Source organism: Ciona robusta, chromosome 10, assembly GCF_009617815.1.
Source record: "Ciona robusta chromosome 10, ASM961781v2".
Classification (NCBI taxonomy): domain Eukaryota; kingdom Metazoa; phylum Chordata; class Ascidiacea; order Phlebobranchia; family Cionidae; genus Ciona; species Ciona robusta.
The window spans coordinates 1,233,507-1,255,693 of NC_143244.1; the positions used below are offsets into that span (position 1 = coordinate 1,233,507).

The 22,187-nt window shown below is 36.2% G+C and overlaps 2 protein-coding genes across 4 annotated transcripts; both read left to right on the plus strand.

The window, feature by feature from the left end:
- The first annotated feature begins 406 nt into the window (after positions 1-406).
- LOC149729343 (RNA-binding protein 5-like) lies at positions 407-5,437 on the plus strand. Its single transcript, XM_089885943.1, has 4 exons — positions 407-3,842; positions 4,069-4,130; positions 4,392-4,460; positions 4,616-5,437. The coding sequence occupies exon 1, from the start codon at positions 619-621 to the stop codon at positions 3,271-3,273; it is 2,655 nt and encodes an 884-aa protein (XP_089742069.1). The 5' UTR covers positions 407-618; the 3' UTR covers positions 3,274-3,842; positions 4,069-4,130; positions 4,392-4,460; positions 4,616-5,437.
- Positions 5,438-5,664: 227 nt separating this feature from the next.
- LOC149729344 (uncharacterized) lies at positions 5,665-21,103 on the plus strand. 3 transcript variants are annotated; one of them, XM_089885936.1, is made up of 17 exons: positions 5,665-5,914; positions 6,172-6,268; positions 8,377-8,475; positions 8,806-8,943; positions 9,145-9,387; positions 10,689-10,884; positions 11,288-11,437; positions 11,640-11,889; positions 12,257-12,388; positions 12,814-13,052; positions 13,522-13,714; positions 15,945-16,018; positions 16,579-16,719; positions 17,117-17,241; positions 17,636-17,856; positions 18,230-18,381; positions 18,664-21,103. In XM_089885936.1, the coding sequence occupies exons 1-17, from the start codon at positions 5,850-5,852 to the stop codon at positions 20,421-20,423; spliced, it is 4,275 nt and encodes a 1,424-aa protein (XP_089742062.1). In that variant the 5' UTR covers positions 5,665-5,849; the 3' UTR covers positions 20,424-21,103. The 3 variants fall into 3 exon arrangements, with proteins under 3 accessions (XP_089742062.1, XP_089742064.1, XP_089742063.1); XM_089885938.1 differs by having other exon boundaries at positions 18,667-21,103; XM_089885937.1 differs by having other exon boundaries at positions 5,666-5,914; positions 17,639-17,856.
- The last annotated feature ends 1,084 nt before the right edge of the window (positions 21,104-22,187 follow it).

Here is a 22,187-nt window from a genome sequence, read left to right on the forward strand (position 1 = left end):
AATAAAACGTTTATTTCTACATATAGTTGAAGTAAAATAAACATCTACTGTACTCTAAACCTTGATAATTAAACCAACTAACAGAATACGTGAATTTCTGAACACACGCCGTGAAAACCACGTGACTTCTGGGTGTCTGACGTAAAAGGAAGTTGTAACTATGATATCAAAAAAGAAACATATTCTAGAATCAGATACATAACGCGATAGTCAAATTCAGATTATTGTTTGTATAATACCGATTAAAATTATAAATTATGAGTTTATTTGAGTGTGTCTGAGATCTTTTAAGTAAAAGTGACAACCGCCACGTTGCTTAAATAATCAGGACTTCCTTTTACTAAAGTTGTTTAGTGAAGCGGAACTTTATTGCAGGAAACTTTACGTTATGAAGGAAACTTTACGTTTCTGTGGTGTGACTTTGCTTAACAGCTGTATAGCATTTTGATGAGTAAGAACTACTGCAGTACAAGTAGCGTTTCTGGTTGTTTATTCGCTTTGTTTTCAAAGAAAATGCGTCTTTATTATTTTAACGTGTCTGTAATTTTAAAAGATTGGTTAATCTAAGTGTATTATAGTTAATGTATATTCCGTTTAACAGATTATACTTTAGTCAAAATGGACCATAATAGTTCACGTTTTGAACCTTACTACACAGAAGAGCAAAGAAGATACTCTCCTCCTCATGAAGAGTATTTCCAGGAGCGAGAGCATCAGTGGAACCAGCATGTTTCTCAAGGAAGTCCTAGGCGCAGCATCGGATACGATTATCCAAGAAGAGACCAGGATCCTCCTGGAAGGTTTAGAGAACGATCACCTTATAGAGAATATCAAGAGGAGGAAGATGATAAAGGAAGACGCAGAAGAATTACTCCAAGAAGATCTAGATCGCCAAGGAGATCACGGTCTCCAAGATTAAGAAGATCCAGGTCCCCTAGAAGATCTAGGTCTCCAATAAGATCTAGATCTCCAAGACGGTCTCCCAGGCGATCTATGTCACCTATAAGATCAAGGTCGCTGAGAAGATCACGATCACCAAGAGTTTCACGATCTCCCAGAAGATCTAGGTCTCCAAGATTGTCTTCACGGAGGTCTTCAAATAGATCTTTCAGTGGTTCCCCCCGTAGATCACCAAGGAGGTCCCCACAAAGAAGAGATCAGTCTCCTGATTATCGACAAAGAAGAGACAAAAGGGAACCTGACCGTGATCGAAGAGATGATGACAGAAGAAGAACTTCTGACCGCGAATATGAGCGTGGTAATACCTGGGCTCGTGGCTCAAGTTCCATTGTAAGGATCAGGGATGTACCTTCCACCATCGATGAAGTAACAATTCGCTCCATTCTTCAGAAGTTTGAAGCTTCGTTTGTCTCCGCTCGGATCAAGCGAGAATATGGAACGAACAACACAAGTGAGTCTGTGTGCGATATCCAGTTTGAGAGAGTGAGAGGGGCTATTGAATGGATGACCCAACATGATGGTCAACTGGACATCCGTGGTGTGCGGATGGACATGGAGTATTTGGATGATGACCATAGTGATAGATCTAGAGACAGAAGAAGAGACAATTATCCAACAAGAGGAAGAGATGATGATCATGTTGGTTATCGAACTGGACCAACTGATACCATGATTGTAAAAGGTCTTAACTTTGATACAACTGAAGCAACAATACGTCAGTCGTTTGAGTACATAACACATTTTCCTATTGTGGATATACGTTTGGTGAGAGACAAGCTTGGAAACTCAAGAGGATTTTGTTTTGTTCAGTGGAAGACACTGGAAGATTGTCAACAAGTGTTAGAATACCTTCGTACAGCAACACCAAGGTTTCATATTGATGGAAGACATGTTATATTGGACTTTAGCACCCCACATGGTTCCAGCTATAAAGGGAGAAGTGCACCTCAACCAACAGCTTCATCAGCTGCTATTTCTGCTGCAGTTCAAGTTGCTGAAGCTGCAATACAAGCTGCACAATGGTCCCAGCAAGGAAAGAAAGCTCCAGACAGTAGAAATACTGCCGATGCAATGAATGGCAAAGCTAATGAATACAACAGACAAGCAACAGCAGCAGTTGCATCACCAGCACCCAAGGTTGAAAACAAGCCAACTGTGCCACCCCAGTCACCTAAGAATGCAGCTCCAGATCCTAGCAAGTTTAAATATGATCCTACTTCGGGTTACTATTATGATGCAGTGACTGGTTATTATTATGATGCCAATTCAAGATATTTCTACAATAGCCACACAGGTGAATACATGTATTGGGATATGAACAGTCGCTCTTATGTAAAAGTCTCACAAGACGCACAGAATAAAGAGAAAGAAACAAAAGAAAAACAACAAAAGGAACAGAAGGAAACCAAGAATGTCAACGCCAAAAAAATTGCAAAAGACATGGCGAGATGGGCTAAAGCGCAGAACAAGAAAAAGGATGAAATAAAAAAGATGCTGGATGAACCAGGTACACCTGGAACAGCAGGGACAATGGCTGCTCCTGTGGTTCCACCTCCAAGGAAAAAAGAAACTTATGCCGATGCTGCATTTTCTGTTCTTGAGAAGCAGGTTTCTGAAGCAGAGAGACAGGCAGCTGTTCATGCTGCTTATAAACAAGATCTGTTTCGTAAACCAGATCTTCCTGGGTCAAGAAAGAAACCTTCACATGATGAATCTGGGTTGGTTTCTTACATGAAAGCAAGTGATAGTGAAGAAGAGGAAGAAGAAGAAGAGTTAAATGAGGAGAGCTTCCTGGACTGGAACAAACTTGCGTGTCTTCTTTGTAAACGTGGATTTCCTTCAAGAGATATGTTGACCAAACACAAGGACTTATCTGATCTTCATAAACAGAACTTAGAAAAAAGAAAAATTAAAACTGGAAGCTTGACAAAGAAAAAGAAAGATGTGGGTAATGTCAGTGCAATTAAGTATCGAGATCGTGCGGCTGAAAGGAGAAATAAATTTGGTATTACTGATCCCCCACCTAAGCGCTCTCATGGTAGAGATGCCTATGTTCCTTATGAGCAACCCACTAAAGATGGTTTGGATAATACGAACATTGGAAACCAAATGTTACAGAAGATGGGTTGGAAACAGGGCTCTGGGCTTGGGAAATCGATGAGTGGTATAACAGCTCCCATACAAGTCCAACAGCGCTCTCGTGGTTCAGGACTTGGTATGAGAGGATCCAGCTATGGGTTGGATGGCAGTGAAGGTGATTACAAATCTGTAGCAAAGAAACTGACTTATGCGAGATACATGGAAACTGATTGAAACTGATCAGGTCAAATACTTACATGGATTGGGTTCTACAAGCGAGATCTGGTTGGTTATATCCAGAAAGACATTGATATCAAGCATTTTAATTAAAGTGGTTTATGTCCTGAGTTTAATAATGAAAACATGTTTTGTAATTATTTGTTTAAACACAAAGTGGACAGATGGATTTTAGTTTCTTTATTGCCCAATATTTGATTTATAAAATGCCTAAAATACCAATGCCATTTGTAAGTGACGGTAATAGTTTTAATTGCACTCCTGCAGTTGTTGAAGTGATCTATCAGATTTAAATCCATTTGTGCCCAATGTTAACTATCATTCATATGGTGTGCATTTTGTGTTTATTTGGTAAGACTGGCCAACTTGTCACACAACATTTATTTTTGCGTTTAAAGCCGCGTTTTTGCCGTTTAAAGTAATAGGCATTCTGATTCTACCACCATGATCACATACACCATTCTGTTTTCATTGTTGTGTAAATAATGTTTTGGTAATTTGCATTTATTTTAAACATACAGGAAAAGATAAGAATGTAGGAAGACACCACCAACATTTAATATAAGGTGAGTGTATATTAAATTTACATCCTTTACCTTAATTTGTAACGAAACTTTTTTTCAGGGTCAGTAAACTAACAGTTAGGCTAGTTTCAGTTAGTATAATATTCTGGACTAGAATGTTTGTAGAAAATTATAAAGTGCAAGACATACAATGGACAGTGGACTCTGCTGGGAAAACTTTTATATAGCCAAGATATTTACTAACTTGTTTTTTCTTTTTGTCTTGCAGTTTTCTCTCTGTTCTCTAATCTGGTTTTGAGTAAGAAAATGGAAGATGCTGCAGCACATATGGTAGATTATTCTCTTTATCTTTGTTGTATACTTTACAAAGATTTCTAGAGTTTTGTGTCACCTAATCAGTTATCATTTAACGTCATGGGTTTTTAAGCCATGGTGTTTTAACGTACAGGTAGCTACAATGACTTTTGGAGTCTTGGAACCTGTAGTATGTTTCTGTTTCACATAGAGGACATTAAACTGTACCTCAGCTGTATCGCAGTACACACTTGTTTTAATTACCTTTGTACTTAAATTTGACTTGACTGACTGCAGGTAAAGAATGGACCATGAAAAACTGTCATCTACATTACAATGTGGACTGGAATACCAAGAACATTATAGGTATGTATGGAATATTATCCAAAATCCACCAACAGATGTAGAAAAGTGGGAGTTGTCTTGAATTATGCCAAGCAGTGGAATTCTTGTCTTTGTAATGGGGCACTCGAATTGTAATCCAAAGAAATTTGGTGTAACGTTGCAACATTTGTTTTTAGCCGCTGCTACACTCTGGCCAAATGATGTTTTCTCGAGAATTTGAAATCACTCTTTATGGACATCTTCAATTGCTGGACAGGATATTCACGTTGCAGAAAGGCCATTGGCCAACTTTCTTGTTGTTGTCTGGATCAAATATGTTCTATAACTTACAACTGTTTTTTGGTTGTCGCAGATTTATGGACATCAGACTCTGAGTCAAGTGGTTCTGATTTTCCTACTTTGAAATATTCATTTTATGTCTTTGATGGAATTGCCTTGGGTGGTATGAAGGATGTCTTCATTATTGTATTGTGTTATACAGATCTACATATATTAACTCAATATTGTTTTTTTTGCAGGTTTTGATCGGCTTTAAAAAAGAGATTGTACCGAAACAACATTCTTTTTTTAGTGATAAATACCGTTATATTTTCTACTTTTATTAGGATATTTAGAAAATTTTAAATTGCTGTTAAAGTGATTTTAGGATGTTTTGCATAATATTAGGCAATTCTAATTTTTGGGAAACCTAAATGAATCAATGTATAATGGATTTTTCATTTAGTTTAGTGGATTTATTTTATAATAAGTTTTAGATTATAAAACACTCCATTTCCCATGGGCTCCTGGATTGTTTGGCACCAAACTGAAAACAGCTCTTACGTGTTTTTTCGTTAAATTTGTTATGTATAAAGCAAAAAGTGTATAGTTATTTAAGTAGTGCTGTCACAGATGAAATAATGGCTTCTGATCTGTTTAATATAATGGCCTCTGATATGTATAAATATAAAACTGTTCAATTACGTTTGTGTTAAATAAAGTATTTATGCAAAATACAAGTGTTTTGTAGAAAAGACAAAAGATTGCAAGTATATTTTATGGATTACCGTAAAATATATTTTAGAAATAATGAACCCCGGTTAATGTATCCTAAAATAGAAATCTTATAAAAAAAACTTAAATTTTGGTGTTCGAAGATTCTGAAAAGAAAGCTGATACCGATACGTGTTTGTAGAAGTTAATTTACATACAAACAAATGCAGTTTATCATTTACTAATACTATATTTCTATTTTAAACGTTTCTACCTGTACATCTTAGCAAGATTAGGTTTTAAGGAATGGATTTAAAGCGAAATACTATAGTGTAAGTTAGACATTGTTGTAAAAATGAAAAACTTCGCGATTTCTTGTTACATCGGTGGTTTTATGGATGTTAATGCAACGAATGAAAGTTAATTCAAGTATGCAAGATGTCAAATACTGCTACAGCAAGCGCATCAGGCTCTAAATCGGATAGGAAGAAAAATAATCCAAAGTAAGTTAGACATTTGAAAACCGTTGCTATCATTCATTTAGATTTAGTTGTGAGTGACATGAGATAAGGTGTATGTTCTACGTGCGGTTTAAAAATAATATTATAAATGTACAGTCCTACATAATCAAGACAAAAATAATGTACGAGTGCAAGTATAAGTCTGTACTCTTTTGTGGGTGTAATGCAACAAATGCAATCTTAACTAATGCACAGAACTACTTTTAGTTTCTAACTTCTAACCTAATATTCAATTCCAGGTTTTACGTTGACACCAGTAACTCCGGGAGTAAATTTCCCCGAATAGAAGATTGTGTTCATTTTCATTATGACAGTGTTGATTATGGTGATATAAAGGTAATTGTTAACAGTGGCGCAACCAGCGCGTTCAAAAGGGGGCTGTCATATTTACGTCTAGTCCACGTTTATCTCTGACGCGATAAAACACTCCCTTTATTGGTTGTGCACACGAATATATATTCTATTTTACGCGGTAAATTAAAACTAACACTACATTATTAAAAAGACGTATCTAAATTAATATAAACAGAGGAAACATTGTTGCAGATTTACGCACGTTAATGTAACGATTATTTACGTCAGAATACCTTTGATAAACCATTACGATTGTTCCATCACAAACGAGATTGTTGGTAAACAATCGTGTTTTATTTGCTCCCATACGATCTGTAGTTTTTGTATGATTTCTGTTTCTGATGATTAGTTTAAATCAGTGCTTCCCAAACTATGGTATGCGAAGGCCTCCCAGGTGGTACGCGAGCACCTTATTAAGTTCACACCAAACGATCGCAAATGATCTTTTAGTGATTGTCGTGAGCATTATTTTAATCCACATAAATTACGTAGAGCGTGACATTCCATGCTATATTCCCTACACCGGTGTTCCTAACTTTTTAAACCTAGGCGTTGCTTTACGCGTGTACAGAATATTTTTGCAAGCCTATCTTTACTTATGTGCATGAAAAGGCAAATATTCAACCTGTTTTCAAGCACCTGCAGGCTAAATAATCAAGGGGACAATCGCTAATATGACGCAAATAATCAACGTGTGAACTGCTATTATGACGTAATCAATTCCCAGGTCAAACAATCGCTATTATGACGCGATGAATCCACGTGTGAATCCCTACTGTTTCGTAATAATTATGCTGCTTGGCTGAGGAAAACATCGTAAATATACAGCAGTGCTACTTCTGGAACATATTTAGGTTGTTTATTACCGCGCCTGTTGCCCTGTTTAATAGGCAAATTACTTTTATTTTCAACTTTGAGAAAGGCAGTGCCAAGTTCATGCCCGCGGAAAAAATAGGTGTGCGTGCGGTTTTTAATTTCACTATTTAAAATAAGTTGTTCACGAGCCTTTAGTAGTTTAGTATGTAGGTGGTTTGAGAACGCTGCTTGAACCAAAAAGTGGTACGCGAGTAGATAAAGTTTGGTAACCACTGATTTAAATGCTGATAAACCGCGATTATTATGCATTTTAATTGGTGTAAATAAAAGTGCGAGGAGCGGCGCTATCAGTAAATTGGAACCAACACAAATTGTAATATATTATTATAAAGTATCGCCCCGGCAGAGCTTGGACAAAGGCCAAAAAACGTGTTCGTTGGCACCGCACGAGAACCAGAGTTTTATTACGTCACTTTTCACGAGAATAAATTCACAACGATTGCTTCGTTTGTTAAGTGTTGAATGTATGCTACCACATGCGTCTTCCTTTATTTCCTACGCCGGCGCAGAGCGTAAAAATGTGACGCTCATACACGATGTTTCGATCTCGTGGTTGGTTGGGCAGTTAGCACATTCCTCCAGATTGTTATATTATGAAACGTCATAATTAATAGTTACGTTACAATAGGACAAGTGACGTAACAATTGAACGAAAAGTTATTCCAATTTTAAGCGAACGAATGTAATATTAAATGCAACGCGTGTGTGTGCGTCTTAGGACTTTCTGGCTGCGTGCGTGTCTACGGAAAAGGGGGCTGTCATGACAGCAAAACAGCCCCCCTGGTTGCGCCCCTGATTGTTAATCATACTGTGATGTCATAATCCTTTTCCAGTTAAATGCCCTGTATATAAAATGTTGTAAAAGACCTAACACAACAAAGCGAAACAATTTTTCTTGGAAAAACAACAAACTTTTTAATTTTGTTACCAGTATGTTTTAGTTATGAAATGATAAACAAAGTGGTTCAGCTACACACATACGCATGTGTCTTGATTTAAAGTAATCATATAGTTTTGCTACAGACATAATTTGAACAGTTTTAATCATTGTATTATAGCATCCATGTACAATACAATTTTAAATGTAATAAAGAGATTTTATAAAAAAGAGTTTTTGATTTAAATTTATGATACTGCAAGTGTAACAGCAGAAGTGTTACCAAAATACCCATCCTGTTCATTCATTGAGAGTATATTTATTCCTTATATCCCAGTTGTCATTCGTGGACGATTCAAGTGACAACTTCAAGATAAATGGGTCGATCAACATAGAAGGATTTAAACCAATATTTTGTGTTAGAATAACAGGCAAGGTATGCTGGTGTTTATTTATGATTTACAACTTAACGTTATATCTCGCATAGATATCTTACTCATGCATGGGCAACACGCAACAGGATATGTGGTTTTGGTTTATGAATCATTTTTATAGATGTGTCATTTAAAGCTGATAATGGGTTTTAGAAATAGCGCATAGGTACCTTAGTACTGCCAACCATTAAAATTCAACTAAAGAGGAAACTAAAGTTTATATTGCACCAAATTAGGGGTAAATTTTCTGAAGTGATATAACTAAGATAACAACTGACTAGATATATCACCTTTAACCACACAATCTAATGACCTTCCCAATTCATTCCCAGTGCAATTCTTGGGTTGTTCGAAGAAGTTTAACTCACTTTCAACTCCTTGATACATGGCTACATGAGTGTGTGTATGACCGAAAGTTCTCTCAACTTTCTCAGCTTTCTGAAGCCGAACTATCAACAAAGACATTGGATGTAAGTTCTTTGACCTTTATAGTTGTGAGCATTTTCAAAAAGCTCATAAAAATTTGCATTATTTTCCCTGAAGCATGACACATGAGCATATAGGGTATGTGCCTAGAACACCTGTGTAAGTTGCGTTATAATGCCTGTCGTTGCTCTGCACGCAAAAAAAATGCAAAAATTCGTATTTTATCTTTGGTTTTTAACACACAGGACATTCAATCTATTCTCCGAGAATATCTCAATCAACTTTCCACAATTGCTCAATCTGGTGATGAAATTGGTGGCGAGATATTCTGTGCTCCTATCCTTCACTGGTTCGAGGTTGACAACCATGGAAGAAACATGGTGGCCCATGCACTTGGTGATGTTGCAGACATCAATATACCTGCTGTGGCTGCTGCAAGGGTAGTGAGGAGGTACACATCAACTGATGATGATGAATTAAACTTAGAGGTATGTATGGTTGAATTGATGTGAATATATAATATAACTGAGGCACAAGTTGTCAAAAACAGATCTGGCATTCATTAGCATACCGACTTTTAATTGGTGTGAATAGCATACAGGTTGGACACAAGTTTTCTTAAAACCTCCTCTGGCATTTTTTTTGTGCCGACGTTTTAATGTACTGTATACATTTTGTATTCTTGTTTAATGTACCTGGTAGCAGCAGGTATTATATTTGGGCAATGGTGTTGCAGTCAGTATTTAAAATATGGATTATTAATTAATATAGGTAGTGCATTGTACTGTTAACATGGTGTTAGTTAGTCTGTGTTGTTCAGCCCTTTACAAAGGACACAATATTGAAAAACATCTTAAAAATATTTTTTTTAAATTAACATTAGCAGCACTGTCCAGCATATAGGCATCTGCTTTACACATTACTTTAAAATAGATTTATTGACAAAAGAATAATTGGAGGGGCTTGCTTTATGCAATCACCAGTAGCAAGCTGCCTTATACAGCATTTTGTTTTATACTTACCAAGTTTTTTTGCACAGTTTTTATAGTCGGACTATGATAGTCCTATCTATTTAACTGATGCTCCCAGTTTGTGTGAAGTTATTTTTATGATGATAGATCTCACATAAGATTATCACATGTTTGTATTGATTTTATTTGCCCCGGTTAGAGTGTAAACTCTACATGCAGTGAGTGGAACCTTTTTTGTCGCAATGAATAATTGATGATAGTAGAAATCTATCTTGTGCACCTGCATACTATGTGTACAATGTATGGCTATGTGTTAAACAGTAGACTGACTGTGAATACAACTCGTGTGGACTCTGTATAAATGCTTATACCTTTGGGAGTATTTTACTGCTTAAATGTATTTCTAGAACATGGAAGTCATACAGGGCGTGTTGTATTGTGTGGTTTTGAAACATTAACATTAACCAGTGGCGGTAGATTACCACCAACACCACAATAATTTTGTTTTATTAACAAAATTTAACACTTTGCTGATAAAACAATAGGAACCTGTTCTTACTAATACCTATTATTAGTCTTCTTTTTTTATAAATATGTTGTCCTTTAAACTGTCATTATTAGTCTTCTTTTTTTATAAATATGTTGTCCTTTAAAGTGTCATTATTAGTCTTCTTTTTTTATAAATATGTTGTCCTTTAAAGTGTCATTATTAGTCTTCTTTTTTTATAAATATGTTGTCCTTTAAACTGTCTAACTACCAGTAACATATTATAATATCCAATTTTCTTCAAACTTTCTACCAACTTATTTTCACACAGGTTGGTGACATGGTGTCAATCATTGAGATGGGTGCCACGGGTTGGTGGAGGGGTAAACAAGGGTTGAAAGTTGGTTCGTTCCCCGCACAATGTGTTCGTCGTATCAACAGCTCATCTGATGTGGTAGGAACGCATGAACGACCCTTCTCACCCCCAGCTTACGGACCAACTTACGGACCAAATCAAATCAAACCAAGTACGTAGTTTATGAGTGAGCCTTTACATTGGCATAGCAAATTGTTAAACATCCATTTAAATATGTGTAACTTATTATCATCACATGTCAAGGTAACGCCAGTCAATATTATGTATAATATAGGTTTTTTGTTGCATACACCTCGCATCCCAAGTTTATCCATACTTGTACCTTATTTATGGGTAGTTATTTTTTAGTATATGGCTGACAGTGACAAAATTTCATTATTTGGTTGAGCAATTTCTGCTGGAAGTTTGACCAAGAACACATTTCTGTCATTTTTTAAGAATGTCTTTCCAATCATGATTAAATACAGTTTTTTCTTTGGCTGTTATAATATCTTAAACAAAACTACATATTATGGGTTTTGGTAAAAAACTTACAAGCATTACCTTCATAACAGTTGCACGGAAACACGGTAAATTCATGGACTTCCTACGTTCGTTTCTTGATACCAGACCAAGTAAAGCTCATTTGAAAAGGAAAGGTATTTTAAAAGAACGTGTGTTCGGTTGCGATTTGGGGGAATTACTGCACCGTACTGAAGAAGAAGGCATGTTTTATTTGGAAGTTTTTTTTATTTGTTTTCAATTATGTATGTTTTTCAAAATGTTCGTTTTATTGTTTTTATAAAAAATGTTTTGGAAATTGTTTATAAATATGTATAATTTTTAGGCATTTTTAGTTGAATTTTTTAAAATTGACAAAAGTGCCATTTATTAAAACCCCCTTTAAACCATGTACCCACCCAACAGTACCAGCAGTTATTTTGGACTGCACCAGTTTCGTTGAGCGACACGGCATAGTGGACGGTATATATCGCATATCAGGTGTGGCTTCACACATCAGACATCTAAGGTATGAATTCGACTGTGATCGGAGACCTGACCTTGAAAAAGATGTTGTTGGAATACCCAAAGCAGGCCATGTACCTGGCATGTCCAAGGATGGTAACATGATATGCGATCCACACAGCATAGCTGGCTTGTGTAAACTATTCTTCAGGTATGTTGATGTATTTTTCACATGGAATTGAATGTACGGTGTCAGGCTTGGAACTTGTATTCACTGGGTTATAGAAAGGCGCCATTCACTGAGCCAAGTTGTTAGGCAGTTGATATGGTAACACTGCATTTGTGGCATGTGAGTGTATCACTGTGTCCTTAAACAATCCACTTAACAGTTAACACAAAACCCTGGTGATGTCTTGCTGTATGGTATAGAGTTAAACCCTTAAGATACAAACTATTGGCAGAAGATATGTTCAATCTTGGAATACACCTGGCGACAACAGCATATATCTATATTGTGTCTTGAAGTAATAAATGATGTCTTGTTTTCTTGTGTTTAACCACTATTATATTCACAACAGAGACCTCCCCAACCCCTTACTCACCTACCAACTTTACAATCGGTTTGCGAGTGCAGTTACCGAATATGACGCCGAGGAAAGATTATTAAAAGTACATGACGTCATACAACAGCTACCACCCCCACATTACAGGTATATGTGGATTGTGTTGATAACTACTAACTAGTAGTTGTACAGTTTTATATTTGGGGTAAACAGGTAGCGATGTTAATATGTTACTTGATAAGGATACGAAAAATCTTTGATAAAATGTTTTGTTGGATATTTAAGGAAAACTGAAACATTTATTTTGTTTTACCAAAGATTTTCTTGTTTAACACATTCTAAAAAGAGCAAAGTTAATATATTATACAATGGCAACCCTACCACTTTTATTTTATGTTTATCAAAAGTATTGTCCATGAAATCATGGGTAATTCACTTGGTGGTAGTTAGATGTACGATCTTGTGAAACAAATTTCATCTTGCTGCTTGTTATATTCACTGATTCAGTGCAGAAGTTTGGTGCCTAGGGAAAAACTTAATCTTAGCAAAACTATATTTTCTATTTCCTCCAGAACATTGAAACACCTCATCACCCACTTGAGGTTCATGGCACAGCAGGAAGACAAGACATCCATGCATTGTCGTAACCTCGCCATAGTATGGGCACCTAACTTACTTAGATCAAGGGAATTAGAAGCGGGGTTGGCTGCTTTTACCGAAGCCAGAGTTCAATCTGTCGTCACCGAGTTTCTCATCGTAAACGGGGATATATTGTTCAGCGATAAGCTACAAACCATGCAATATGATGCAGGTGGGGCTATATTGAATGCTTTAAGCTGCATTTTGTGTTTTGATTCAGTAGTTTAGGAGGTTTTTTGAAACTAAAGGCAACATGATGCATGTCACTGTAGGAATACAAATATACAATTGAACAGCATTAAATATGTTATTTTAGTACTTCCTCAAGGTGTATGAAGCCATTATGCAAAGTATGCAACAACGCAATAATTTAATAAGGAGCATTAGGCTTGTTAAGCTATGTATGGTGTTCAACAGCACTGTAGAAAATTCCTACCCAGCCTGTTTAAAGTTTTCATCAGTGAAAAAATTCAATTTGTTTTTGTGGCTGAACTAATTTGTTTCAGAACTTTTATGTTCCAACTATTGGCATCTTTGCAAAATGGTCATTTTAAAACAATTTTTGGAGGCCAACAGCCCCTGCTTACTTCTTGTCCCACTTAAAGTAAATAACAACTAACATAACCCATATTCCCCATTAGATCATAAACCTCCTCGTCCTCGCTCCCTGATGATCCTCCCAACTCCCAAGTTGATCAGTTTAGAGGAAGCACAAGCAAGATCAAGGTCCGGAGTACCTGCTCCAACATCCGACAGTCATAATTCATCCTTGTCCTCGGAATCCGGAGTCAAACTTCGAGAATCGAGCGATCGACATTCATCAACAGACAGAAGGTATTGTGATGTCATAGGTGTTGTTGTTATGATGTTATAGTCCATGAAATTATCACCGCGGTAACACAACTGCCATGGAAGCTTAACTTCACACAGATATTCACCAAATGCCTGTTTTCTAAGGGTTTTATATCATACTCAACTCTGGAAAACTAAATATTCTTTTTTATACACCTTGGTTCTATGTCAAATGGTTTGGGCCATGGTAATTTTTCTGCTGCGATAGCGGGTATTGCCGTAGAAATTCTCTGCCCACAGCTTAATGCTGTGGTAAGTTTCATGGACTATGCCCTAGTGGTTGTTGTTGTGATGTCACAATGTACCGTTGAATGCACAATAACATGTCTGTATAGACATAGGTGAAATATCCTTAACCTGCATTTTGTTCCTGGTTTCCTTATGAGTCACTTGCTGATTCAAATATGACGTTCAGACCTGAATTCATTATCAGTGCAGTTATAACTTGATGCTTGTAACTGAATAACTGTATGATATGTTAACACTGATGATGGACCAGGTTCCTGACTCACATAGGCGCCAAACCTGGGGTGGCAGGGTTGGCAGTGCTACCCTCTCCACTGCATTAAGTAGGAAACATAAAAGTTACAACCAATAATTTAGACTTTATTTCTGCCTCCCCTGTATTTTAAAAAATTTGGTGCCTATGGTTTTTCTTTATCTGTTATTGTTATGTTTTATTTTAATTTACTTTTTCTTTCTCTTTTTTTGAACAGAATGTTTTAATTGTGTAGCATCCAACTTTTAAATTTTACAAATAATTTGAAATAACTTCAAAAAAATAAACTTCTTAGTGACAACATAAAAGTAATTCATATTAATAATAAATAATATTTAGCCCTAATATTAACAAAAAAGCTGTAGGAGCATAGTTAACAAATGTACTAATATTAACAAAGTCACTGAAACAATAATGTTATATTTTAACATTTTTGTGCAAAATGCCTTAAAATTTCAACTTGTATATTGATAATATTCTTTGTCTTTCTTTTCTTATACTTTTACTTTATCTTTCTATTATTGTTGTTATTATATTTAAGTAAGTTTGTTTTTATATTTTATTATTATTTATACAAAGAAAGGGTTTATTTTATCCCAGAATTTAAGCAGTATATTTTAACTAGTAATGACAGCCAAGTGTATATTTTTTATAAATATATCTTTGAGAACATTTCATACCTTCCCAATTAAAAAACTTCTTTTATCAAAAAAGTGCCGACTAAACACAAAGCATAAAAGCAACTCAAATTCTGTTTTGACTGATAAAAGAAAGAAGATATTGCTAAACAGTTTGTTGAAAACAGTATTAATTGTTATAATTACTTATATTCTTCTACCTATCATCAAAACAAACATGCATCAAGTTGTACACAATATCTACACCTTCTTATCTCTTCTTTCTTCTAACTTTCCCGAGTAACCTGGTATCCACGCAGGCGTAGATCATACGGAGATTTCTCGCAGAAGCGTCGAAACCGACATATCACGATAAGCCGACTTGTTTCCGATCAAACAACTAACGAACAAAACGGGGAATTGAGCGAAAAAGAATCTCGCAGAAAATCTTCCCAAATCTAAACCTCTTTCTTCTGTGTGAAAATTAACAAATATCAGCGCGAATAATTACTGACAATCAAAGTAGAGTCTTCTCTTGTAGTTCTTTTTACTTTCTTTTCCTCTTTTTCACAAAATGCTTTTATATTTGATAACAGCATTTTTTTAATCCAGTGGCCTTATTATGCAATGTAATTTATAGTTTCAAAGGCAGTTTATAGATAGTATACTGCATGGTGTTTATACTAACTATAGTTAATACTAATACAGCATGAACTTTCACATTGTTTGCCTTTACCAGTGATTTTAAAGGACCAAAATAATTTAATAACGCTGTTTTACACAGTATTTCTGCCAGAGTAGAAACAAGTAGCTAAAAATAATTTGCGTTCCTTAAAATTTTAGTTCACTCACTTATCTTTAAAAACTACACTGGTTGTGCTGCATGGAATAAATGTATGAGAATATTGCATGTTTTATGTGTGTGTGTGTGTGTGCCAAAGCATTTTACTTTGTGATCTTTCTAACTGCATGCTACTTTGTTACTTTACTAATGATCTGCGAGATCAGACTATCCGAACCACTGTTGTAAGTCATGTTCTTGGTTTGGTCCCATAGTACCAGCTGTCACTACTATTTACTAAATATGTTTTGGCAGGAAACGAAGCCAGAAGAAACCACTGCCCGCCTTTATATCAAGCACCCCGAAAATAATCAGAAAGCAAGTGCACGGTAAGATTTCTAAAATTGAAAATTGATTTTGTTTTATCAAATGCAAACTCTTTGTTAATTTGCTATATTGGACGTCATATTTTTTTTAATTTTTCATAGTTTTGTTAAAAAATAATGATAAACCTGCCAATGCCTCACCAAATGGCAAAAGAAACATTGGTTTTCAATTAAATTTGTAAAACCAGAAGATACATTCCTAGAAATTGTATTATGCCTGGTAACAAAGGCAGTGGATCAATATAATACATCCTGAAAGAATATAATTCAGCCACATAACCATAGGTGCCAAACTTTGGGTGTGGAAGGGTTAGGTAGACCCGCCGTAGAATTTTTCAAACTGTAATCCGTAAACATTACAACCAACAAGTTGCATTTGTTTTATAGAAATGCTTGTCTAACCCTTCCTGCCCCCTCTGCTTTTTAATAAGTTCAGCTACTATGTATTTACAAATATGCTAATAAATGTTGCGTGTTTCTACACAGTGCTTAACATTATGCTTTGTGCATATACTGCTAGCTTTTTAAAAATGTTCATATATACATAATGTTTAACATTACAGGTAGTACCCATGCAAGCATACACCACCCACCAACAGACATCACCCATTCACCAGACACCCCATCTCACCACACACCTGGTTGGAAAGTTAAACTTGGAAGTTTGCTTCGGAAATCTAACAACGCAAATGTTATACGTCAATGTAAGTATAAAAGAAAGTTAATTAGTTGATTAATTTTACAGCAAGGGATGGTTGTTGGGGAAAAACTCCTGTTTGCCAGTAGCTTGGTGGATAATAAACTTTTTACACAAATAATAAACCATGTAAATGTCTCTATGCTAAATTTCATGGACCATTTTTAAACATGAAATTTTAATATAAAGCGAGAACAGTTATATTCAGGGTTTCGTCTGTAGTATGACAAGACATTGTGTCTTTAATCCCGCCTTAAACAAGACATTTGCGTTGTGGAATGGTAAATAAAACGTCAGAATTTGCAATCAAAAATAAAATATTTCAAAACATCCTTAACAGACTTGTAATATGTCAGCAAGATCATGTAAAAAAATAGCTTAGTCACAATACCTCTTTATTACAGCATCGTTGCGTCGAACACAAAGTGATGATTCGCTGGTTTCTTCCGGGTCGCAACAAAAGTTGTCTGAAAATCTGATGACTCTGGGAAATATCCGATCTTCGCTGAGTCATGCTACATCCTGCGAGGTAATTTTCCAATACTTTTTTAGAACTTTTTGACACGTAAATGGTAATCTTTTAGTGTTTTTAAAAACCTTTTATTATTGTGTTGGTGGGGTTAAAAAGATTTGTATCTCTATTTATTGTTAATTAATAGTAAGGAGTAGGTACATTTGTTTTGTTCCAACCCAGTGGTTCTTTATGAACTGTTCACATTGTCAACATTCAACAATACACAAAAAATAAAAATGCAAAAAAATTACCTACAACGCTGCACATTTTGTAAAGAGCAGCATGAGATACATGAAACAACACACACATGTATAATTACTGCTGTTAACGCACCATGCAAAGCAAATTGGTTACATTAATTTATTATAAGTTTTTCTTTTTTCTTACTATTTAATAACCCCTTACCCAGCAGGAAGGGCTCAGTGATAGGTTATTCCCCGAGCCCCAGGTTCGCCACCCCAACGCCCCAACATCTGGTCCCTCCCCCGTCCCAATGAGGTCCCGGGGCCCCGATAATCGTAGACACGGCCATCAAAACCAGCCACGCCCCACTGGTGTATATACGGACGATCATAATGAGTTTAAATCTCCAGATACTTTCCAAATCAAATTTAAACAAGTTAAACTAAGGTAAGAATATTTTTAGCCATTTTAAGCAAAGCTGAATCTTATCTGCCTAATATTATGTTTTTTTGCAAATATGGGTCTACTTTATCAAATAAATAAAAGTTTTGGCACATTTTCAATGGATATGGTGGTATTTTTTTGGTAAATTTAAAGGTTTCTATTTCTTACCAAACTTTACTTTCTACTTACAGCATATTTTAACAACTGTTGTTTTGCTGTTAATTTCTTTTTTTTGTTCTAATAATCGCCGCTGTTGTTTTTTCTGAGAGATAGTTGAAAATTATTTTGTGTTTCTTAATATATATATTTAATTAACATATAGTTTATGGTGAACATTATATATATATTTGATATATTTGTATGATTTAAATCCCAGGCATTCAAAAGATCCATCTCCAGCCACTGAAGTTATTCGTAGCAGTAGCCCATTCTCGGGGTTGGCATCTGACTTTCCTGGGGTTATGGGTGAAGGGGGGTTGGGGTTCGACCCTCTTAATTATCGACCAGGTGCTATGATTTCCCCACAAGGTTGGTGGATTTTTGATTAATAGATTTATGTTTTTTTATTATTAATTTACCCATTCTATGTTTTAATTATTTAATATATTTAGAAAGTTTACCTATATTTTTTAGAGCATTTTTGTAATATTTGAACATATTTTTGTAGTGATTTATCTTTGCTTTAACAGTAATTAGTGTTTGCATTGTTTATTTGAAAAAGACTTTATTTAGTTTATCACAGACTTCTAGCTAAATTAAAAATACACTAAAGCAGGATTTTTATTTCGAATAATTTTTATTTATTCAAAGCAGATGTGATGACACCAACAACAAGAACTCCCGACAACATCAAGACCTGGTCCTCGTCGGATGAAACCTCGCCACCAGGGGGCATGCATCGCACGATATCAATCAAGCGTGTCTCATCAGTGCAATCACTTCATGCAGAACCAATGTTTGCGGCTGTTTCTATGATCAGTTCGCTACAAAACGTAGGTGATTGTGGAAGCAATGATCAAAGAGATGGAAAAGTTCTTCAGTCTTTGCCCGAGACACCAGAAGAAAATGTTACAGAGAAAAAATGGAGGAGTCATGATTTGCTGGAGACGAAAAAGTCGCCGGGTTTGGATAAAACTAAAAGTTCTTTAGATGGTTTGACGGCAGAAGATTGCTTCAGTGAAACTTCTTCGAGTAAAGTTACAAATCTTGTTTCGAGAAAAACATCAGCAGCTCAGTTGCTTGGTGTGGTGCCTTATAGATCAACGCAGGTCGATAATAATACTGTGGTTAATGGAAGGTCTTTGCACTTGGATCTGAATGAGAATATTAAGCAAGCTGAAACTTTAAACGCACAGAGGCAAGAAGATAACAAAGATACAAATGAGAGAAGGTGTATTCAATATCATACACACAGTGAACCTGGGTTGACGAAGAAGCCTCACTATGGCTCTCTAATTGCTTTGGTTGGTTTAAAAACTGAATCCCAGCCAGGCAGTGCGCATGGGGGGTATAATGATCAAAATCAACAGACCTATACCCACACAAGACATGCTTCAATAAATGAACATAGTTATGGTTACAACAGGCCGTATAGTAACAGACACAACTTTTCTAAACACCGCTCCAGTGCTAAGTCATCAAGCACATATAAGCATTCACCTCCAAAGTTTGAATACAGACAAGACGACACAGTGTTTCGCTCACCTAATACAGTGATGTACGTAGAATCATCATCTACTCGCATTTACACTGCAAGGTTGGACACGTTTAATCCAGAAGGTCGGCAACGAAACGATTACTGTGAATACTCCCCACCAAAGAATCCACACCTTAGTACTTATCACTCCAGATCACAAAGTGTGGATGCTTACAAACCATGCCATAATAAACTAACCCCAGGGTGCAAGCAACCCAGGGGTGATAACATACAACCCCTACAACCATTACCGGCCCCACGAAAACATTACCGCTCATACTCAGCGGGCGATGATCTCCAATCTCCCCAACCCTCGTACAAACCAACCCCACTGCCAAGAAACCGGGGTTCAATAGAAAATCGTCCCATTTCCGCTTACCCCAGTTTCAAACCCCATGTTTCACCCATGGAACCCCACCCCTCGTCTGCCCCAGTAACCCCTAGGGATTTTTCAAGTGAGTACATGAAGACCCCACAAAGCTACCCATCTTCGTACACCAACGATACATATGAGGATTGGTATAACAACAAACCCCACCCACATTTCTCAGCTTCCACCGACAACTTACACCCACACCCCCAAACCTGTAACCCCAGACCTTCACGATTAATTTTCCATCAATCCGAAGCAGAAGGTCAAGATATTTACTCAAATAAACTCTGTAAGACACAATCCTACCCGCAAGACTATTACCGAGCGTCCTATGCTGAAGGTACTTCATATAACAACGCAACTTACAGCTGCTATGCTACTGCTTCTAAGTCCTACATGGAGCCATTACAAGATGAAATATACAGAAGTCAGACAGCTGCAAATCACACTGTGTCTCACGTAACAACACCACAACAGCCCACAGGATTATCATGGGTTTAATAACATAAGTAAACATTGTGAAAGCTTTCCAACACTAAACCAATTAGACCAAGATTACCAAAATGTTCACTGTATTTACTGGTCAAGGCCATTCTTCAAATAACCTTCAGCATGCCTAGCATGAATAACAACTTAATGAGTATTTATTTATTATTGGTGTATTTGCACACCAAATAAAATTTAAAAGTGTTGGAAAGAAAGCTACGTAGTTTAAAATCATACTTAGATGACACAGTCCTCTGTAAAGAAACAATTTCTGCAATTCATTCTTATAATGATCAAGAGTATTTCGTATTTTTTATTTTTACTTGCAGAACTGTGTTAACATTTTTATTTCATGATTTCGTTGGGTGCTGTCTGTCTACCTATTGTTACTGAGTTCATTATGCATCATGTATGCTTTTGTTACATCACAGTTCTTATAATATCATTCCAGAGCTAATTATTAGCACATAAAGGTACTAGAGTCATTTTGCACACCTCCAACGCTCACGGTATTTTATATTTCAAATATAGTTGCTTTGTTCTGTAACAATAGCCAAGTTACTATGGCAACAACACTGAGTTGACTTTGGACAACTTTCTATTGTTTGTGCTGTTTCGTCACAATGTCACCTTTGTTCACGCCATTTTACGCGATCTTTTCATTTGCAATAATAAAGACACTTATTGTAGAATCAGTTTAAAGCTGGATATGAGTATAAAATGTATACATGCAACTTTTGTAAACTTGGCCGAAAAGAGCGCAATAAAGAGTGTTCCTGGTGTTTGATTATCAGTATTTAACCCGTTAAGTATCACACTAAGCGTTTTTATACGTTTGTGTCAAGTGTCCTACTCAAAGCAGCCCAGTAAGTTTCGTAATTCTTGTGCAAGACACATCAATTTGTTGACTTTGTAATGATTGCGCAAACGACAGAAATCTCTCTTATTTTCATTACGTCACAAAAAGAAAAAAAGGCCTTCCTTTTTTTCATTCACCAATCACGTGCAGCTATATAAGCGGGGTGGTGTGGCGTAACGAGTTAGTGCGATTCTGTCATGTTGTGGAAGGGTTTTCATGGCGGTCCCAGTCTCACTCCCGCTTACTTCAAGATTTGGACGATTCAAAGATAAATATAAATAACAGTAACTTGAAAGTTCTTCGCAACCGGGCTTAGTATTCATACTGGCCCAAACCCAGTCTCCCAAATCCCTTCCACAAACCGGTCCTTGAGTTCTGAGCACCTCAGCGGCCGCGCAGCCACCGAAAATGCGGTGCTAGCGGTTGGTGTAAAGATCCAAGGGCCACCTAAGTACAACTTTATAAATTGCGTTTTAAATCGCATTTTCATAAGTTGGCGAAGGTGGCTCTGTGGAAAAATCTACAGTCTAAACAACAAGCAGCAAAACACAAGTATAATGTATGAACTTCATACATAATCTGTTTACCGGGAAGTATCGTATGACACGCAAGTAATTTAATCATAACAAACCGTATTCATTTAATCACATCCCGTACATACAGGCTATTCGTTAATCAACAAGTAAACCTCACAACACGCGCGACTGGTGCCAAGGTACCGGCTTCTGTTGTGACAATATTTACTTTGTGTAACTTAAGAACTGAGTAACTTAATACGGAGGTGAACCCCAGATAACTTCTATATAAGCAGAGTGTTTGTGGTTTAAACTTTGCCGTTCTGTGAAAGGGTTAAAATGATTTCACAAATTGCCCAAGCACAACTTCATGAAATGCATTTGAAATAGTAGTTAAGGTAACAA